Source organism: Pezoporus flaviventris, unplaced genomic scaffold (genome assembly GCF_033815535.1).
Source record: "Pezoporus flaviventris isolate CSIRO_AGI_PZ_B2104156 unplaced genomic scaffold, CSIRO_AGI_Pfla_v1 ptg000001l, whole genome shotgun sequence".
Classification (NCBI taxonomy): Eukaryota; Metazoa; Chordata; class Aves; order Psittaciformes; family Psittacidae; genus Pezoporus; species Pezoporus flaviventris.
This window is the reverse complement of record NW_026892549.1, coordinates 26,026,363-26,045,838: the sequence shown is the minus strand read 5'-3', so window position 1 is coordinate 26,045,838 and position 19,476 is coordinate 26,026,363. Positions and strand designations below refer to the sequence as shown.

General features: G+C 38.7%; 1 protein-coding gene across 2 annotated transcripts in view; it reads left to right on the top strand.

Annotated features, from left to right (window-relative positions):
- BICC1 (BicC family RNA binding protein 1) overlaps positions 1–19,476 on the top strand; it is a 116,739-nt gene that overhangs the window by 72,985 nt on the left and 24,278 nt on the right. Inside the window, exons 1-6 of one of the 2 annotated variants that reach the window (XM_061449246.1) lie at positions 3,824–4,298; positions 14,634–14,713; positions 15,895–16,053; positions 16,989–17,042; positions 17,906–18,100; positions 19,064–19,315. In XM_061449246.1, coding sequence (XP_061305230.1) covers positions 14,693–14,713; positions 15,895–16,053; positions 16,989–17,042; positions 17,906–18,100; positions 19,064–19,315 — 681 coding nt within the window. In that variant the 5' untranslated portion in view covers positions 3,824–4,298; positions 14,634–14,692. Of the gene's footprint in view, positions 1–3,823; positions 4,299–14,633; positions 14,714–15,894; positions 16,054–16,988; positions 17,043–17,905; positions 18,101–19,063; positions 19,316–19,476 lie in introns of those variants that run through there. The other variant, XM_061449237.1, reaches the window with a different exon arrangement.

Below are 19,476 nucleotides of genomic sequence, written 5' to 3'. Positions count from 1 at the left end.
CTTGGCCACTGGAGTTCATGTTAATTCTCTTCAATCTGAGCAGCTAGACACGCACAAATCCACAGCATCCTGTGTGCCAGCAGCTAGCAGCAAATACTTCATTTACTGGAATTATTTGTACAAGCCTCCAGACTGCTACCATTTCAGAAACTGGGCAGATCAATTCTTTCCTTTTTGTGTGCAGTGTAGGTGACAACTGAGAAGGCTTTTAAAGGAAGTAACGTTTGCTTGAGCCTTTTCTCTTGTTTGCAGTTAGTTTGTAGTTTCTTCTGTGCTTACTGTGTGTGTGGGGGCATACAGCAGTGAATGCCAGCCCTACACAAAAATGTAAAATCATTCATTTATATTGGCTCAGGGAAAGGTTCAATATATCTGTGGTCACATTTGTGAATGATTTTAGGAAACGAATTCTAGGTAGCAAAGGAAGCCAGCAGGTGAGCATGGTACTTTAAATTTACAAAAGAGTGAAACTGCTTATTCCTGTAAGAAGAGTGGGAACAAGGGTTGGAGCTTTTGTATTTTTGATTAGGGCTTGTCATGCTTTCTGTAAAGAACAGTGATTTACTTACTCAGGCAGATAGCAAAGAGACAAAATACAAAAGCAGTTGTAATATGAAGGGAATTAGCAAGAGGCTCAAGCATCCAGTAAGTGTGCTTGGCAGTTAACTGTAGTAAAAACTGACATTTTGGGCCCTGGAATGTAATAAAATAGACTCTTATCATTGCAATTTAAATTACTTGTGAGTACAAACTTTTACAGTGAAAACTGGAATTAGCTGATGTATTGCGTTTGGATTTTTAGGAGCTTCTATCCATTAGTAGACACCTTGCAATGTCCCCCGTATTGTGTTTACATGTAAGCTGGAGACTGATGTAGTGTTCCATTCAGACTCCCATCCTTCTAGTTAAACTCAAGTTTGGGGCATACAAAAAAAAACCAAACATTTTATCAAGATGAGTGCTGAAATTTGCATCACACAGATGTTCAAGAGGCAATTAATTTTCCAAAGGTAAGTTTTGCTGTTGGTCTAGTACTGGAGAGAGACAGATGGAAATTAATCTGGAAATAGCTCAAGGATGATTTGTTTTGTTTTGTTTTTTTCTTTAAAAGCCAATACTTGACATCTATCAGGTGTTTTTTTTAAGTATATCACAAATCAGTTTTCCTGCAGAGGAACAGTATGGGCAGCATTTTGTTCACTTGCTGTGAACCCCTCCCTAAAAAGGAAAGTGGAACCTTTAAGTAGGTTACTGATCTTCAGGAGAGGAAGTTCATTTCCCAGGTGAGCTGCAAAGTACCTGTCACTCTGGAGAAAATAATTTAATAACTGTGAATAAGAATAACCTTTCAGTGTAAAATAGATAAAGTGTTACAGTGCCATATGCTAATAGCCAAGCAACGGTAGATTATTATATTATTAAAATGTTTAATTCAGTATTCACATCAAAAACTCACATAAAAATGAAGATGCTGTATAAAAGCATCTTGAAGTTTTTATTCATCATAAATAATAACCACTAGGTGACTAATTCTTTTATTAGGTGCATCACACATGGACTTAGAAGGAAGGTGGAATATCACTTCCTTTATTTGCCTATTTGCATCCTGGAGACTACAGCTTGCACAGCAGTGATGCATGGAAAAAGCTATAACATTGCCATGCTGGCTTAAAAAAAAAAACAAACAACTGTGCACTTTTGCTCTTACAAAGTATGAAAAGAAATAGTCTTGTTCAGTGAATGGCAGAAACGAGTTTATAATATAACAATTTTAGAGTCAAATTTCATATGCTTATTATCATAACGTTAAAATATATATGGATAGTTCAAGTCCAAGATGTAGAAATGTTGTGTATGTAACAAGGATCTTTCTGTATCAGAAAATGGCTGCCTTCTAATAGCCTCAAAAAAGATTTATGTGCTTTTCTTCCTTAGTATCTTTCTCTTGTAGGCAATGTTATTTGTATGAGGTACATGGAAAGACAAAACAGGCAGTGCATGTGATTTGCTTCCACTTGAGTTCTCTTTCATAAGAGACTAATAAGCCATTAACTTAGTGTTAGACTATGGACCTTTAGACTAAAGTTTTACTGGATTGTCAGTAGTATAAGAAAACCCCTGTATTGCGCCCTTGTGAGTCTTTTGTTTGCATGCTCTGTGTACCAGCACCACACAGGTAGCTGGTACAGACGTCATGCACTAGATTTTATGAACAATAAGCTGATGAATTTTCTAAATACTCAGATCTTATTTTTATTAGAAGTAAGGAAAAGTAAGTACTGTCATTAATGTGTGTTCTGTTAGAGCTCTACACTCAGTCTTTAACAATAGTTCACTATAATGCAAATAGTAAACCACCTAACAGGGCTTTTTATGCTTGGTGTTTTCAATATTTTGCTTGGTGTTTCCAGTATTTGCCCAAAACTGTTTTCCAGTGGCAACTACTGCAGCTGCTGGGCTTCTGACCTCAGCAGGCACCAGTCTGTGTTTTGCCTTGGCTCACAAACGTCCTGTTCCAGCTTTTGAGCTGCTTGTTGCTCTGCCTCCAGTATTAGCTCCTTGAGACCTGCCTGTAATCTGTTCTTGCAGAGGCTGTTTGCTGATGAGGATCTCTTCTCTTGGCATGGTCTGATTCTCTGTGGGATGTTGCATCTTGTCGCTGCGCTCAAGATCTTTACTTTGTATCTGATTATATGCTTAATGTTGTGCATTTGTATCCCCTGTGTTTGGGTTGGGGTGGGAAGCTTAGTACTCTCTGAAAGGCAGATAGACTCACAATGCATGATCTGACTATGCCTTGCTATAATTTGAAATAAGAATAATTTTTATGCACTTCATGTAATTGTTGCTACATGGTTAGCTCTCAAGAAAACATTTTTTTTTTATTATTGGACTTTCAGTTTTTCTCTTAAGAAAAAAAAAACACCAAAAAAAACCCATTCACTATGTTCATTAGGAATACAGTTCAAATAAGAACCTCTAAAAACATAATCCAGGAAAGGGCAATTTTTCTGGGGAGAACCCATTTCCCTCTGTAGAAGTGTGATACTAAAGCAGAGAATGTGGTAGACTACTTGTAATCATAACCAAAATTACCATATCTAGCTGTCTTTGGCTTTAGTCAACAGGTGTGATGTCCTGTCAGAAACCAGTTATTTCCATCTTTCTGAGAACATTTCTTTTCATACCAGTTCTCAAGAGGACAGTTTTGTCCTGTTCACTCAGGGGTACCTAGTACAGTAGTCTTTGCTAGAGACCAGCTGCATCCTCCTGTTCCAACCACATTATTAATACTTTCCCATAGTTGTATAAAAATCAGCTCACATATTGGAATGCAGTCAGTTACAGCAATCAGATATTAAAATGTGCAGCACTAATCAGGAAGCATGGAGGTGTGAAGTAAGTTTAGTTGGATTTGGATGTGGGAGAATTTGCAAAGAAGGTTCAGCCTGAGGCATGAACCTTTTCTCATTTGGGCTATGAGTCAGATGTTGTGATGTTTTTTATTTAGCAAAACGCAGCCGCAGTGATTTTTTTGCAAATGTGTAAGAAACTAAAATTACCTTGAGGCTTATGCATCAAAACTGTAACCTTGAATATGACTCTGTGTATGGTGAAGATGGTACTATTATTTATAGGATTGTTTTGGGTTGTTTTATGTCTTCTACTGAGTTGATCTTATAATACTATAGCTTTTTTCTTCACTTTATTTCATAGTTTTTTCCCCAGACATTGTGGTTCTGTGTTTGTGCTTTGAGGTGCAATGGTAACAGGCAGTTAAGTAATGAACTGTGAATTCATTGGTTCCATGCTGAAAAAATAAGACATAACGGACTTTGTGTCCCGCTGAGAGATTGCCTTGCGTTGAGTGGTTGCTTAGGCTAAAGGCTGAAGAACAACTGCCCAAGAAGTAGCAGAATTGCAGCATTACATGTGTCTTTTAGTTTCTGAATGCATTTATATAATATTTCTAATGACCTTTTTTAGAAAAAGTAAAATAAGGAATTTAAGCTGATTATGGTGATGAGAAACTGAAATTTTGTAACTGAAATGAAGTCTCTGACTACAATTAATTAATTCTTGTTTCTTCTTTTCAGGTTTTCTTCTTCTCCACCTTGGCCTTCTCCTTTCAAATCTGGTTATTTTTCCTGTTTAAGTTGCATATGTTCTGTTACTTTTTCCTTGCCTTACCTCTTTGCTTATGATTCAAGAAGTCTTTTCAACTTCATTTCCTCTGTCACTGGGTCCAAAATGAAGTCATCAATAGCTTATTTCTCCAAAACTAATAAGTTGTACAGGTAATCTATTTTTCTAAAGCTTATCTGATGCTTCTGGCTAATTTTCACTTAATTCTGGGCATTCTGAACCTTAATTTTCACTGCTCTGCTGGCATGTTTCAAGGCTATTGAGTGACCCAAATGTGGGATTCAGCTATGATTTGATGTACAAGTACACGTCATCTTATTTCTTTTCATTTGTGAGGCTACACCAAACAGATATTTCACTTTAAATAGCCATTTTACTTAAAGTAGCCTGTTACAGTTTTAGAGTTTTCTTTTAAGCTATACTGAAGTCTTTGAGAAACAAGATTCTTTGCTCTACCAAATGTTGAACAGCTTTTCTTCAGTTTTGTGTGTGTAAGGTTGGTGTTTTACCCAGTCTCTGATCCATGAATATTTGTGTGTGTGTCTGTATATGTGTCTATACATGCATTTTTATAAATGGTGCAAAGAAGTAAAGAGGAGATTGTAGGCTTCACTGTCCTGCAGTTGCTACAGTGCAAAATTGAAAAGCAATGCTTTGATGTGTCAGCAGCATGGACAGTGGGATTGAGTGCACCCTCGGGTAGTTTGGTGATGACACCAACCTGTGTGGTAGGGTCAACGCAGTGGGAAGAAGCGATGTGAAATTAATGATGTTCAAGGTCAAGTGCAAGGTCCTTCACATGGATCAGGGCAATCCCAAGCACAACTCCAGGCTGGGCAGAGAAAGGGTGAGAGCAGCCCTGATTACAAGGGCTTGAGGGTGTTGGTTGATGAGAAGCTCAACAGTAACCAGAAAGCCAACAGTACACTGGGTTGCATTGAAAGAAGCGTGACCAGCAGGTCAAGGGAAGTGATCTCCCCCTCTACTCCTGTGAATCCTCCAGTACTGCACACAGCTCTGGGACCCCCAACACAAGAGGTACGTGGACCTGTTGGAGTGAGTCCAGAGGAGGACCGCGAAGATGATCAGAGGGCTGGAGCACCTCTGCTAAGAAGACAGACTGAGAGAGTTGGGCTTATTCAGCCTGGAGGGGTGAAGGCTCCAGGGAGGCCTTAGAGGAGCTTTCAGTGCCTAAAGGGGGCCCACAGTAAAGCTGGAGTGGGACTTTTTTCAAGGGCATGTAGTGACGGGACAAACAGGAATAGCTTTAAACTGAAAGATGGGAGATTTAGGTTAGACATTGGGAAGTTCTTCACTATGAGGATGATGAGGCACTAACAGAGGTTGCCCCGAGAAACTATGGCTCCATCCCTAGTAGTGTTCAAGGCCAGGTTGGATGGGGCTTGGATCAACCTAGTCTAATGGGAGATGTCGCTACCCGTGGCATGGAGTTTGGAGCTAGATGGTCTTTAAGGTCTTTTCCAACTCAAACCTTGATGATCCTGTATTTACTGCTCCTCAGATGACTATGTAACAGCAACAAAAATGTAAAAAGAACAAAGGGTTACGTGGAAACTGCTTTCCCTGGTGCTGTGGCAGAAGCAGTGCAATAAACATCTACCCTTTCTCAGCCTCCTTGTTGTATTCTGCATAGAACAGAAATTCTTCTAAAAATGGCTTGAATTTAGATGCTAGTAAAATGGAAATTTGAGCTAAAGTTCTGAGAAGACAGTCTTTCAAATATGTGTGCAGATATAGGCAGTGATTCTAGCTCTTCCCAAGGATGTTTTGTAATCAGCCGTTTGTCCACAACAAACAAATCCCCTGGAATGCCCAGAGCCTCAGGATATGTCTCCTCTGAAGACACCGTTAATTGCTTGCAGCCATGTTGAGTTTTGTGATGCTTTGAGTAGGCTTTTGATCATGCCTAAGTTAACTAGTTGAAATCTCATTCAGAGATGATGACGCTGCAGTCCAAACTACAAAATAACAACAACAACAAAAAAAACCCCACAAGCTAAAACCACCACCTATGTTGTTGAGTATGTCGGAGGATACACAAAGAGTCAGCAGTGGTAAATGGCCCACAGCATTCTGCTTTAATACATGAGTAGCTTTTTTTTTCTCCTGTGGTTTGGATACCAGGAGGTGAAGGATGTACACTGAGCTGCATTGGAGAGAAGGTGAGAAGGCCTTTAAACTGATAAGCCAACAGCAAGAAGTGTCTGAGTAACAAATCTCCTTTTTTTTATTCAGTTGAGTTACTTTGCATATCCCTTTAATCATGAGCATTTGTTGCATGCTTTTAGCCTTAATGTTTCTTCTCCATGGGAACAAATTGAGGCTATTTCAAGACTATCTTGGCTATCATGAATCTAGTTTGGTCAATGGATATCCACTCTAACAGCTATATATGTAGTATTTCCTAATTTATTTTAAAATATTAAATTGATTCAATTCAGTTACCCATTTTTCCACATCAATAAGAAGTCCTTGACCTTTTTGATTAGCTCACTTGTTTTATAGACCTGTGTTTCATCTTGTTGTAGGATGAATGATGAACTCACATTTTCATTTGAGAACTTAGTGTGTTCTTTTGACTTTCTCTTTTTATTTTAACTTCTCATAAAGTTTAGTGTGGTTTTGCCAGTAATTTTGGGGCAAGTATTTTCACAGTTTGTCCTTAAAAATGTCAGGCCTGTTTGTGTCTTTATTTTAATTTGAGTTGTGCAAGTTCAGTAATACTCATGGGCTATTCAGATCCTAATCAGCTTCTTACTAAGAATGACTGTCATCTGCTTTGGTGTTGCCCAGTTGTCTAGCTATTTTTAGGATATTGTTATTTCTGTAACCTAAGTAAAGTCTGTTCATCCTGTAAACAAGCTAGATGCATAGCTGTGGTCTGAAGAGCTTACCCAGATGTTAAATGTGATGTCTGAATTGCAGGAGAGGCCTGCACAGTTAAATGGTTTAATTATTTTAAATACTTTTTGCCTGGCAAAAATCAGTGTAGATGCATTTGCACTGGCACAAACATATCTTTGCTTGGAGGAGTTTTGTTTTGTTTACTGAAATTTTGCACACAATAGTAGCAAAAGCTGGAGGCTTGCTTGTATAGCTGTGGACAAAGACAGAGGAGGTGGAAACTGCCAAAGTGCAGAGTGAGGAATTTGAGGGTAGGAGCAATAAAAGACCACTTGAAGACAGGAGTCTGCCAAATGAAGACTGTTGAGAAAAATTTCCAGCATTTTCTGTTGTGTAACTTGAGTTTTCTGTTTTATGTAAATATTCCCCCATTCTTGAGAAGGGGGGTGAGATCCGTTAAAATTAGTTTTACCTTTTCTATTCTTGGGGAAAATGATACTTCCCATCAAAGTCATTAAAAGATCGGTTACTGTGCAATGGCATGGGTTTTATATTTTGCAAGACACTAATCATATTGTTTCTTATGAATCAAAATCTTTTCCAGTTTCTGATACTACACTTCTGTTTAAAGCACTAGAGCCTTACATGCTTTTAGCACACAGACCTCTTCTGAAGCCTTTGTTCTGTGTTTATAAGCTTTGATGTCTTATTTCTTCATTCATGCTAGGCATCTGTGCATTGCTGTAGCTCTAGTTTTATTTAAAGTATATTGCTGGCTGTATTCAAAACCTTAAAAATAAAAAAGGGGGAGGGGGAGAGGAGGAAGGGTGGGCAGGGAAATGGGATTTTCCCCCCAACCCACGGTAAAAATACATACCAGTGTTCCTTAGGGATGAAATATGGCACAACATCTTGATGATCGGATGGACACCTGGACAAAACTGGCATTGTTATGGCCCAAGCTGCAGCAAGAGCCATTTCTGTGGGAATTGGTTGATCTTGTTCAGTGGGTGGTCTCATGCTAGTTAAGGCTATGTGCAGGTGCTGTGGTCTGTTCAGATACTGACTTGGAGCGTGACTTTATGCTTGTCTGTAGTGACAGTACTATATATACATTACACCTGCTATACCTTTAAGTCTGGCAATCCTTGTCGTGCTTTTAATAGTGCCATTTATCTTGTTTTGGACTTTGTTGAGAATGCGTTGCAACAGTTGCACTCTGTGGGTGTTTCAAATATACGTAGAGCTTTGTCCAACAAATATTTTTGTCTTAATACTGAGGCAAGGTGGTATTTCTTGTTTCTAAATAAAAAAAAAATATATATATATAGCTGTTAATCCATGGAATAAATAGTTCCACCTGTAAAATAGGTGGCAGGGAGAAGTTTTATGTTCAGCCCCATCTAATCTAAATACAACAGCAAACATATATCACTTGTCATATGCAAGTACTGAACACCCTAAGTTTGTGGTTCCAAGAAGTAATAAATTGTCTGCAATCGTTTTGAATGTATTTGGCTCCTTATTGGTGGCAACAGCTAAGTCAGCTGTTTTAATTACTCCCGTGTATTGATGCTCAAAGACCTTACATGTTTGTTTCATCCCTACTTGGGTAGGAATTCTAAAAACAGTTTTCAGATAGGAACGCTAAAAGCAGTTTTCAGGTACTGCCCAGTTTCGGGCTTTTCCACACAATACTTTGGATTATAACCAGAGAGCTGAAAATAAAGGTAAATGCTGATTCCATTAGTAATAGATTTTCTGTATTTAACAGACAGTTGTTTGAGGTCAAATGCAGCCTGATCTGCACTGGGTTTGCAAGAAGCTTGGGAGAAACTTGCCTTTTATTTCCTGGTAAATGTGCTTGTGGTGTAGTGCTTTAAAAACTGAAACAGAAAGTCCTGTACTTTGAAAATAACTAACTTAGCCAGGAAAAAAAAAAAACACAACCAGAAAAACAGGCAGCTTCTCTAGCTCATTTTTCTTAATGATTGGTCCAATGAGAGAGTGTTTAGAGTTGTGATCAAAAGGAGAGTTTATATAATGATAGGTAATTTAATAAGTGTATCTTGCCAGACCTTCACTGGAAGACACTATTGAAACTAAGGGTTATTTAATCTCAGGGAGGGAAAAAAAGGTAGAACAAGAACCAGTGAACTTAAGTGTTAGAAAGCAGGCACGTATCTGGGAGGCCGAAATGGAGGAACCATTAGAGCAGACAGTTCTCTGCTTTTCCACGCTTTCTAGAGGAAACTGTACAAGCAGACTAATTGATTACACAGAGAGGTATGTTTAAGAAATTTAAAGGTCTGTAATGTACAGAAAATCGGGTTACGCAATCTACTTGCCTCTATATATTTTTAATGAATTACTAAACTGATCTATTTTTTCGGTGTTTTAATATTATTTAGGTACTGTTGGTTTACCTGCAGACCCTACATAATTTCAATGCACTTTCAACTCCTGCAAAGCCAGTTCAAAGAATTCAAAATCTGTTAGTTGCAGCTGACTCTTCTCATGGAGAATCATAGAATCATAGAATAGTTAGGGTTGGAAAGGACCTTAAGATCATCTAGTTCCAACCCCCCTCCCATAGGCAGGGACACCTCCTACTAAACCATGTCGCCCAAGGCCTCATCCAACCTGGTCTTGAACACTGCCAGGGATGGAGCATTCACAACCTCCCTGGGCAACCCATTCCAGTGCCTCACCACCCTAACAGGAAAGAATTTCCTGCTTATATCCAATCTAAACTTCCCCTGTTTGTTTTAACCCATTACCCCTTGTCCTGTCACTACAGTCCCTAATGAAGAGTCCCTCCCCAACATCCCTATAGGCTCCTTCAGATACTGGAAGGCTGCTACGAGGTCTCCACGCAGCCTTCTCTTCTCCAGGCTGAACAGCCCCAACTTCCTCAGCCCGTATTCATACAGGAGGTGCTCCAGTCCCCTGATCATCCTTGTGGCCCTTCTCTGGACTTCTTCCAACAGTTCCATGTCCTTTTTATGTTGAGGACACCAGAACTGCACACAATACTCCAGGTGAGGTCTCATGAGAGCAGAGTAGAGGGGCAGGATCACCTCCTTTGACCTGCTGGTCACACTCCTTTTGATGCAGCCCAGGATACGGTTGGCTTTCTGGGCTGCGAGCGCACACTGAAGCTGGCTCATGTTCATTTTCTCATCGACCAACACCCCCAAGTCCTTCTCTGCAGGGCTGCTCTGAATCTCTTCTCTGCCCAACCTGTAGCTGTGCCTGGGATTGCTCCGACCCAGGTGTAGGACCTTGCACTTGGCATGGTTAAACTTCATGAGGTTGGCATCAGCCCACCTCACAAGTGTGTCAAGGTCCCTCTGGATGGCATTCCTTCCCTCCAGCCTATCAACCGAACCACACAGCTTGGTGTCATTGGCAAACTTGCTGAGGGCGCACTCAATCCCACTGTCCATGTCACCAACAAAGATGTTAAACAAGACCGGTCCCAAGACCGGTCCCAACACCGATCCCTGAGGGACACCACTCATTACTGGTCTCCAGCTGGACATTGAGCCATTGACCACAACTGTTTGTGTGCAGCCATCCAGCCAGTTCTTTATCCGCCAAGTGTGGTTCATCCATGAAATTGATGTCTCTCCAATTTAGAGACAAGGATGTCGTGTGGGACAGTGTCGAACGCTTTGCACAAGTCCAGATAGATGACATCAACTGCTCTACCCCTGTCCATCAGTTCTGTACCCCAATCATAGAAGGCCACCAAATTGGTCAGGCAGGATTTCCCCTTAGTGAAGCCATGCTGGCTGTCACCAAGCACCTTGTTGATTTTCATGTGCCTTAGCATGCCTTCCAGGAGAACCTGCTCCAAGATTTTGCCAGGCACAGAGGTGAGACTGACTGGTCTGTAATTCCCTGGTCATCCATTTTCCCCTTCTTGAAAATGAGGGTTATATTCCCCTGTTTCCAGTTGTTGTGAAGTTCACCTGACTGCCATCAGGACCCATGGACTTGTGCACATTCAGATTTTTAAGATGGTCTCGAACCAGATCCTCTCCTACAGTGGGTATAAGGTCTTCATTCTCACAGTCCCTGTATCTGCCTTCCAAGACTTTGGTGGTTTGGTCAGAGCATTTGCCAGTGAAGACCGAGGCAAAGAAGTCATTCAGAACCTCAGCCTTCTCCAAATCCAGAGTAGCCAGTTCTCCTAAGAGCTTTCTGAGGGGGGCCTACATTGTCCCTAGTCTGTTTTTTATTTGCTATATACCTATAGAATCCCTTCCTGTTATCTTTAACATCCCTAGCCAAGTTTAATTCTAACTGGGCCTTAGCTTTCCTAACCTGGTCCCGAGCTTCCCAGACAACATCCCTGTACTCTTCCCAGGCTGCTTGTCCTTGCTTCCACCTTTTATAAGCCTCTTTTTTCATTTGAATTTTCCTCAGCAGCTCCTTATCCATCCAAGGAGGTCTCCTGGCCCTCCTGCTGCACTTCCTTCTAGTTAGGAAGCAACTCTCCTGATCTTGTAGCAGGTGATCCTTGAATATCAACCAAGAGTCTTGGGCCCCCCTGCCCTCTAGGGCTATATCCCATGGAACCTTACTAATCAGGTTCCTGAAGAGGCCAAAGTCTGCTCTTTTGAAGTCCAGGGCAGTGAGCTTACTGCATGCTCTTCTCACTGTCCTGAGGATCTCAAACTCAAGCATCTCGTGATCGCTGCATCCAAGGCTGCCCTGGAATGTCACATTTCCAACGAGCCCTTCCCTGTTGGTGAGCACGAGGTCAAGCATGGCACCTCTCCTTGTCGGCTCCTCTATTACTTGCAGAAGGAAGTTGTCTTCCACACAATGGAGGAACCTCCTGGATTGCTTGTGCTGGGCTGTACCATCCCTCCAACAGATGTCAGGGTGGTTGAAGTCCCCCATGAGAACAAGGGCCTGTGAACCTGAGGCTTTTCCTCTCTGACTATGGAGTGCTTCATCCGCAGGTTCTCCTTGATCTGGCAGTCTGTAACAGATCCCCACAGTAATGTCTCCCATAGCTATATTCCCTTTAATCCTGACCCACAAACTCTCATTGGACTGAAGAGCCTGTAACCTTCCATTCCAACACTCCAGTCATAGGAGCCATCCCACCATGTTTCTGTGATGCCTATTATATCATACCCCTGTAGACGTGCACACATCTCTAATTCCTCTTGTTTGTTCCCCATGCTACGGCATTTATATAGAGGCATCTGAGCCGAGCTCCAACTGAAGCCGGCTCATTGGCTGGAGCAGCTGGGATATCTCTACATTGCTCCAAGCATTTATTATAGGTGCTAAAGAAGTCTGAGCAGATGTCATATCAAAATTTTGCTTCCTTGAAGAGCGAGCAAGTCTCAAAAGAAGAGTGCTTAACTTAAAAATGAGTTGGCTCATATCCAGTATCAACCACTGTGTCATTGAGAAATTATCTTTTCAAAGATTTTGTAGTATATTTCAGAATTGTAACTTGCATCAGTGGATTCTTTTTTTACTTAGTGGCTGCTGCTTTACTTTTGTTTTGAGCTTTTTTTTGTGCAAAAAGAACACAGAAAGGTAAATGTAGAAAGACAGAGGGTTTTTTGCTGAAGCTGTCAGTATCGGCAAGAAAGGAATTCTGCTGAGATGAGAAATAGGTAAAATAAGTATTCTAAAATGTCTTTTCAGCCATGGCTAAACAAATAGTATTATGGAATGGTAATCATCATCTTTGTTACTAAGAAGATGACAGGCTTGATTTCAGATATTTTTCATACTTGTAACCAAATGTGTATTAAAATGTAATGTTCACAAATATGTGAAAAATCAGCCCCAAGGTGGTGGTGGTTGGATTTTGTTTTTTTCCTGGTTGCTTCTAAAAAGTGCTTTAGGCATACATAGTGTGCTAGAATCTGCTCCTGGGAATTTCTGCCTGTGACATCCACTTCAAATATCATTCACAGCTTAAACATATTAGAACCACATGGCTCACTGTCAACTTAGAAAATAATTGCTCTTAAGGCTATTTTGTTTGGGGATTGGGTTGTTGTTGTTAATTTTAGGCTTTTTTTACTTTGCTACATTGTGTAAAGGCTGAAGCAGCAGATTTTTGGAGCTTCTGTAGATGCAGTGTGCATACCATGTTTTTGCAACTACAGTTGTTCAGTTTTGTAAAATTAAATATGTTTCTCAGAACTCAAAATGCTGCATTTTTCTTGACTTTTATGAAACTTAGCAGAGAATCCTGTGTTCCTTCAGTGTTTCTGTATCTTCAGCCTAATGTGCTCAGAACTTCCCAGTGGTAAAGACTAGAGATTTTTTTTCTTCTTGGAACAAAAAGAGTATCCAGACATGGCTTAAACAGTTTCAATTTTCAATTGAATACCAGGTTTACAATCTAAAGCTGTATTTTTTGACATTTCTTTAGTAAAGTGATTTTTCAATCATTGAGATGATGGGAAAGGCAGACACATTGTGTTACAGCTATTGAGAGTATATTTATTTTCACATACCCTGACATGTGTGTATCTGCCTAGCATAATGAATTAAATGAGTTCATTAGCAGGAATAGGTTTTAGATTTTTATGGGGTTGAGAACAGTTCATCCCATCACAGGCGAAAAAGCACTGTTACACTGAAAAAGGGCAGAGGACTCAAGAACTGGGGAAAGAAATTGGCATTACCTGCAAAATTATACCCTTGATTCTAATACTTAAATATTTTTTTTGTTTGCTTTAATTGAAGCTGTATGTAATGTTTTGACAGTAATTTTGCATTGTGGCACTTTATGCTTCTGGACACCAGATGGTGCTGCTAAACTATCTCATGTGTAATTTTCACACTTTTTAGAGTAATTGATACTTGATCTAGTTCCAGAGTCAGTTCTGTACTATCCAACCAGGTGTTTATGCCAGGATGCAGAACTGTACCTGATAGCTCAGCACACTACCACCTACTGTTTAATGACAGTGGTCTGAAAATTACAATGTAAACAAATATGTTGTAGAATTAATATTTTGGATCTGGCTGTGCAAAAACTGCTATCAGCTGGTGTTCCTCCTGGTATATAGCTTAGTAGCAAATCTTAATTTTTATGAACTTGACGATTCAAATTATTAAAGTGTCATTTAAATTTGATTTAGTAAACTTCAATCAGAAAACTTCTGGTGGAGCCACCTTTGTTGAGAGGTTAAAGCTGCAAATTTCCAGAGGCTAAATATAATGATATGATGATGAGGGTTGATTTGAGTTTGCATTTTTTTCATAGACATTGTTTTTGTTAATCTTGAGTGAGGCCATGAAAAAGCTTTCAGTTGTCCTCTGTTAATATTTGTTTGGAAGACATGATGGTTTAGGTACATAATTTCATTGCAGAGAACATTTTTAGTACTGTGATGTATATTTAGCATTTGATTTTATTTTAAGTTGGTTATCATGTTTGATAAACTCATCTGGGAATCCTAATCGTGGGGCTGAAGGGATGGAACAATACATTTGGTGCTGAATCCAAAAGATTGGTGGTACAGTTTATCACTGAGCTATAAATAATGCATTCAAAGTTATTTAGGCAATTAGAAAGATTTTTAGATATTTTTCTTTATTTTCCTTATGTGTCTGTCTGTCTTTTATAGATCCTCATATTAAAGTCTCTGGAAAAAAGGAAAATGTTAAAGAAGCTAAAGAGAAAATCATGTCTGTCTTGGACACAAAAGTAAGAAAGAACTTCTTTAGAATGACACCTTATCCCCCTGTTTTGTGATGACATTGTTCTCTTTAAATGGGCTCATTTAAACAGAAGTTACTTATGGATGTTCTGAAACCAAGACTCCAATATATTTTTCCTGGATGTTGACATTTGGTGTATACACATATATTTAAACATGCTACAACAGAATACTTGCTTAATGCATTTTTTCCAGAACAGAACTATATAGAAATAATATTTCCAGCCATATGACTAAAAGCATGCACAGTATCATCACTGGATTGCGTTTTTTTTACTTCAAAATCTGAAATACAGTTTCACTGCAAACAGTAGATAATGCAGCAATTTCAGCAAACCTATAATTTTGTTTCTGTTTGAAGTTCAATTTCAGGAGCATTTATGCAGTTCTGTTTCTAACTGTTACTGCATTTTTATTCTCTGAAACATTAGGACCAGAATTTCTAAAACATCTAGATTTTGTTCAGGGGTTTCATATATTAACCAGATTTTCTTTTCATCGAATAGCAAGACTTTTGTGGCAGTGTGTATGGCTTCTGCATAGTTGTATGCCAACTTTCTGTTTCTCTGAACAGATTGCCAAAAGGAACTCTCCAGTGATAAGCACCATTTTTTCTTAACAGCTATTAACAACATTATCATGGACTGTTAACAGTACAGTTTCTAATAACAGCTGTTGGCAGTGTTTGTGTGTTTTAAAAACTGATGTACCAGTAAAATCTGGTATGTTTGTTAACAGAGAAGAAAACCCTGTTATTTTAGGTCCCATGGCTTTGATTTGCCAGACTGCCTCATATGATGCTGTGATAGATCAGACACAAGTGAGTGACTGCAATTGAAAGAACATAGAATTAAAAAAAGTTAGAATGGATTGCCAAAGGACATGTAAACCCCAGTTGATAAAAGCGAGTATATGTTTTAAAAGCCTTAGACATTTTTTTGAAGATATATTTTGGGGTATGTATTTTTGTTATTTTCTCACTGGAAAGAAAATGTGAATGGTTTAGCATCTAAGATCTATATTAAAAACATCTTACTTGAGTAGAAACTAAGCCATAGCAAAAAATACTTTGGAAATACAATTTTGGATGTCATCCTTGAAGTTACATTACTCTAAAATACTCGGGTTCTGCTGTGAACAAATCTAATCATGGGTACTTGATTTCCAGAGCAATCGGGTAACCTTGAAGATGGATGTTTCGCATACAGAACATTCTCATGTGATAGGTAAAGGTGGCAATAATATTAAAAAGGTGATGGAGGAAACAGGATGCCATATCCATTTTCCAGACTCAAATAGGAATAATCAAGCAGAGAAAAGCAACCAAGTAAGTACTGTTTACTATTTAACTCATTTATACTGTATTCCTGAAAGTATAAAAAAAAATCTCTACATACTACTACTTTCGTCAATTTGGGCTTTTTGGCTGGGAAATAGATTTTTGGTATTTACACTCTGTGGAAAGCACGGGACTTCCAAAGTGAGCAAATCTCTAAAAACAGATGGAAACAATTTGTGAAGGCTCACAAATCATTTAAATTTTTTTAAATTAACATTATTTTGAGCATATGGAAGTCAACAACTTAGTGCAAATGGTAGAGAAGTGGTATGAAGATCACTGGTTTGTAAATGTTTTGCCTGTTCAACACCTGACATATTTAGAATATTGATTAAGTTGGTGCTTTTGGTTTATAATGTAACTTAGTTGAAAAACTAATCTTGGTGGATAGTCAATAAAATTGGATGCCCTATTATAAGACTTCAGCTTTCTTGGAATAAGCCATTGCACCAGGTTTTTACTGTTTTTTTTTTCTAATGCTGATACTACTAGAATGTTCAAGTCTTTCACTGTATTTAGAATTTCCTTTTGTGCATCTGAGTGGGTGCTGAGCAAAATGCAGCAATTTCAAAACATTCAAGAAAACCTGCTGTTGTTGAATATTAGCACTGAGCACATGTATACACAGTAGTAATTCTTCATTTGATCCAAACTACTGCTTAGTTTGCTATATCTTTTTTTTTTGTTATTTAAGCCTATGTAACCTAATATGCTATAATATTACTTGATTACTTTTTAAACTGATTTTGGTTTTCAGCTACTGTTTAGAGAACACTTAAGATGCCAGTGGGTGTAAAAGAAGTGTTGGGTTTTTTTTTTTAATCTTATTTTTATTTTTTAAGAGAACACAGATACCTGAATAACATTTCCAATGCCTCATTTGAAAATGTGATGCTCTATTTTCTATATTCTTGCTCTTCCAGGTGTCTATTGCAGGACAGCCAGCTGGAGTGGAGTCCGCAAGAGTTAGAATTCGGGTAATAGTCTATTTCAGTATAGTGTTCCCTTGAAAACACCTGAAAGGGGAAAAAAATATAGTTTTGAAAAACCTAGGGTTTTCTGGCTCTGGCTTATGACAGCAGTAGTAGGATAACATGTGAGTATCCATATGAGTAAAATGTAAAGAGCATTGTAAAAGCAGTGATTTGCATACTGGCCAAACTTAACTAGCTCAAGGTGGACCTTGAACACAAAGTCTACAGTATAAACAAGATGTAATAAAGAATCCCACACAGTGTTTTAAATTACATTTTAATTTAGCCTCCACAGATGGCCTGTAGACAGTCAGGCATTCTGTGTGGATTTATGACTTGAAAAAGGCAATTACTGCCTTTTGAATTTAACCAATTTTATGTATAATTTGTGTAAATAATTTGGTGGAATTTAGTTCCATTCTCTACTTGTAGCACTTTTTAATCTTTACCTTCTAGTTTTGACATGTATGTGTATTCTGCTATGGATAATTATAAATCTAATTATTAAAACTTGCAGTTGTTGTAGTCGGGTATGTCACTTGCAAAACCTTGGTCTTAACAGATATTAAAGCTGATTTGATGTTTATGTAGCTTTGTAGTTGACTTCAGGATGGGTGAAGGGGAACACAGGAAACCAACCTGTGCAGGAGAAAAGCCTGTACAAGCCAAAAAACTCTCTTCCCTGTAAGAATTGGTGACTTTTTCCAACTCAAGACATGATAATATTTTTATTAATGAACCCTGAACAGAGGATCTGTTATGTCGGAGTAATCATCATTTACTGATACATTATAATTCAGTAATAAAATTGTTGTAGTTTTAGTGAGTATGACTTGATTTTCAATATTTGCTCATCATTGTTGTAGGAGCTGCTTCCATTGGTACTCATGTTTGAATTGCCTATTGCTGGAATTCTCCAACCAATCCCAGATCCTAATTCTCCCACAATTCAGCATATATGTCAGACATATAATATTTCAGTTTCCTTTAAACAACGCTCTCGAATGTATGGTGCTACAGTCATTGTCAGAGGGTCACAGAACAACACTAGTGCTGTGAAGGTAATATGTCTTCTTAAGTAGGTTTCTGCATGTCATAAATAGATCCATAGTTTAGATACTTAGGAACTATATTGGTGTTACATCCTGCCTCATCAGTACATGTTATTGTATGGTCACTTTGGAAGCCTGAGGGTTTGGGGTTTGGGGGGTTTTTAAATAACTGGTGTAGGTGATGTCTAAAAATGCATAGAAAATAGTTTTACGTTTAGGATTTATCATTATTTGTGCTAAGCTTTCAGTCTGTTTTTCATCTCTTGTACACCTGTTCAGGTTGTGCAAAATTGACCCAAAAGATGGGTCTTACCCATATTTTAATAAAAAAAAACCAACCAAACAAAAACAACAACAAGAATAAACTACCACAAAGCAAGCCCACCCAGACCATTAATTCCTCATGCTTTGATCTTCGCAATGTGCACTGAAGTATATAACCTTGAAAATTGCCCTAACATTCAATAAAACTTGTCTTGTGAAACTAGGATTGGGAGATACAAATTTAACAGTTGAGGAAAGGAACTTCCATGAGCCTATTTACCTTGATAAAATAAATTTTCTTAAGAACTGGAAGTGTGACAGATTGATACAGTCTTGGATGGGTGTATCTCAAGCCAGTAAGAACATCTTGGGCTAAAATTAAAAGACACATTTTGCAAGTATATCTACCCAAATCTCAGTCGCCTTTCTTATTGCTGTATGTGGGCACAGAAGGTCTATTAGGATCAAACCGTTTGACATTGCCTTATTGCTTACAGTGATAATTAAATGCTGCGTTTGGTCACGAAATAGGAATAGCTGGTAGAGTTTAGTCCATCTGTTACCTTTAACAAATCAAATAGGTTTTTAAACAAAACAGTTTTATTTTTCTTGAATGTGGAATGTAGGAGAAATGTGGAAACATTCTGTAATGGTGGTTTGTTATGCCTGTGAGTGTTGTTTTACCACTTTCTTGCATTTCCCCCACAGGAAGGAACAGCCATGCTTTTAGAACACCTAGCTGGGAGCCTGGCCTCTGCAATCCCTGTGAGCACGCAACTAGACATTGCAGCACAGCATCATCTCTTTATGATGGGTCGAAATGGCAGTAACATCAAACATATCATGCAGAGGACTGGTGCTCAGATCCACTTCCCTGACCCTAGTAACCCACAGAAGAAATCCACTGTCTACCTCCAGGGCACAATTGAGTCTGTCTGTCTTGCTAGGCAATATCTCATGGTAAATGCTTTCAGTGAAACTTCCTTGAAAAAATGCCAGATTATAGCAAATATGCTCATTCTGCACTTATTTATGGGTCAAATATAAGTTAGATGCTTAGAGAGGAAGTATCACTACTCAAATTGCAAAAAGCTGATTCAGCAGAGTGCTCTATTTTTGTC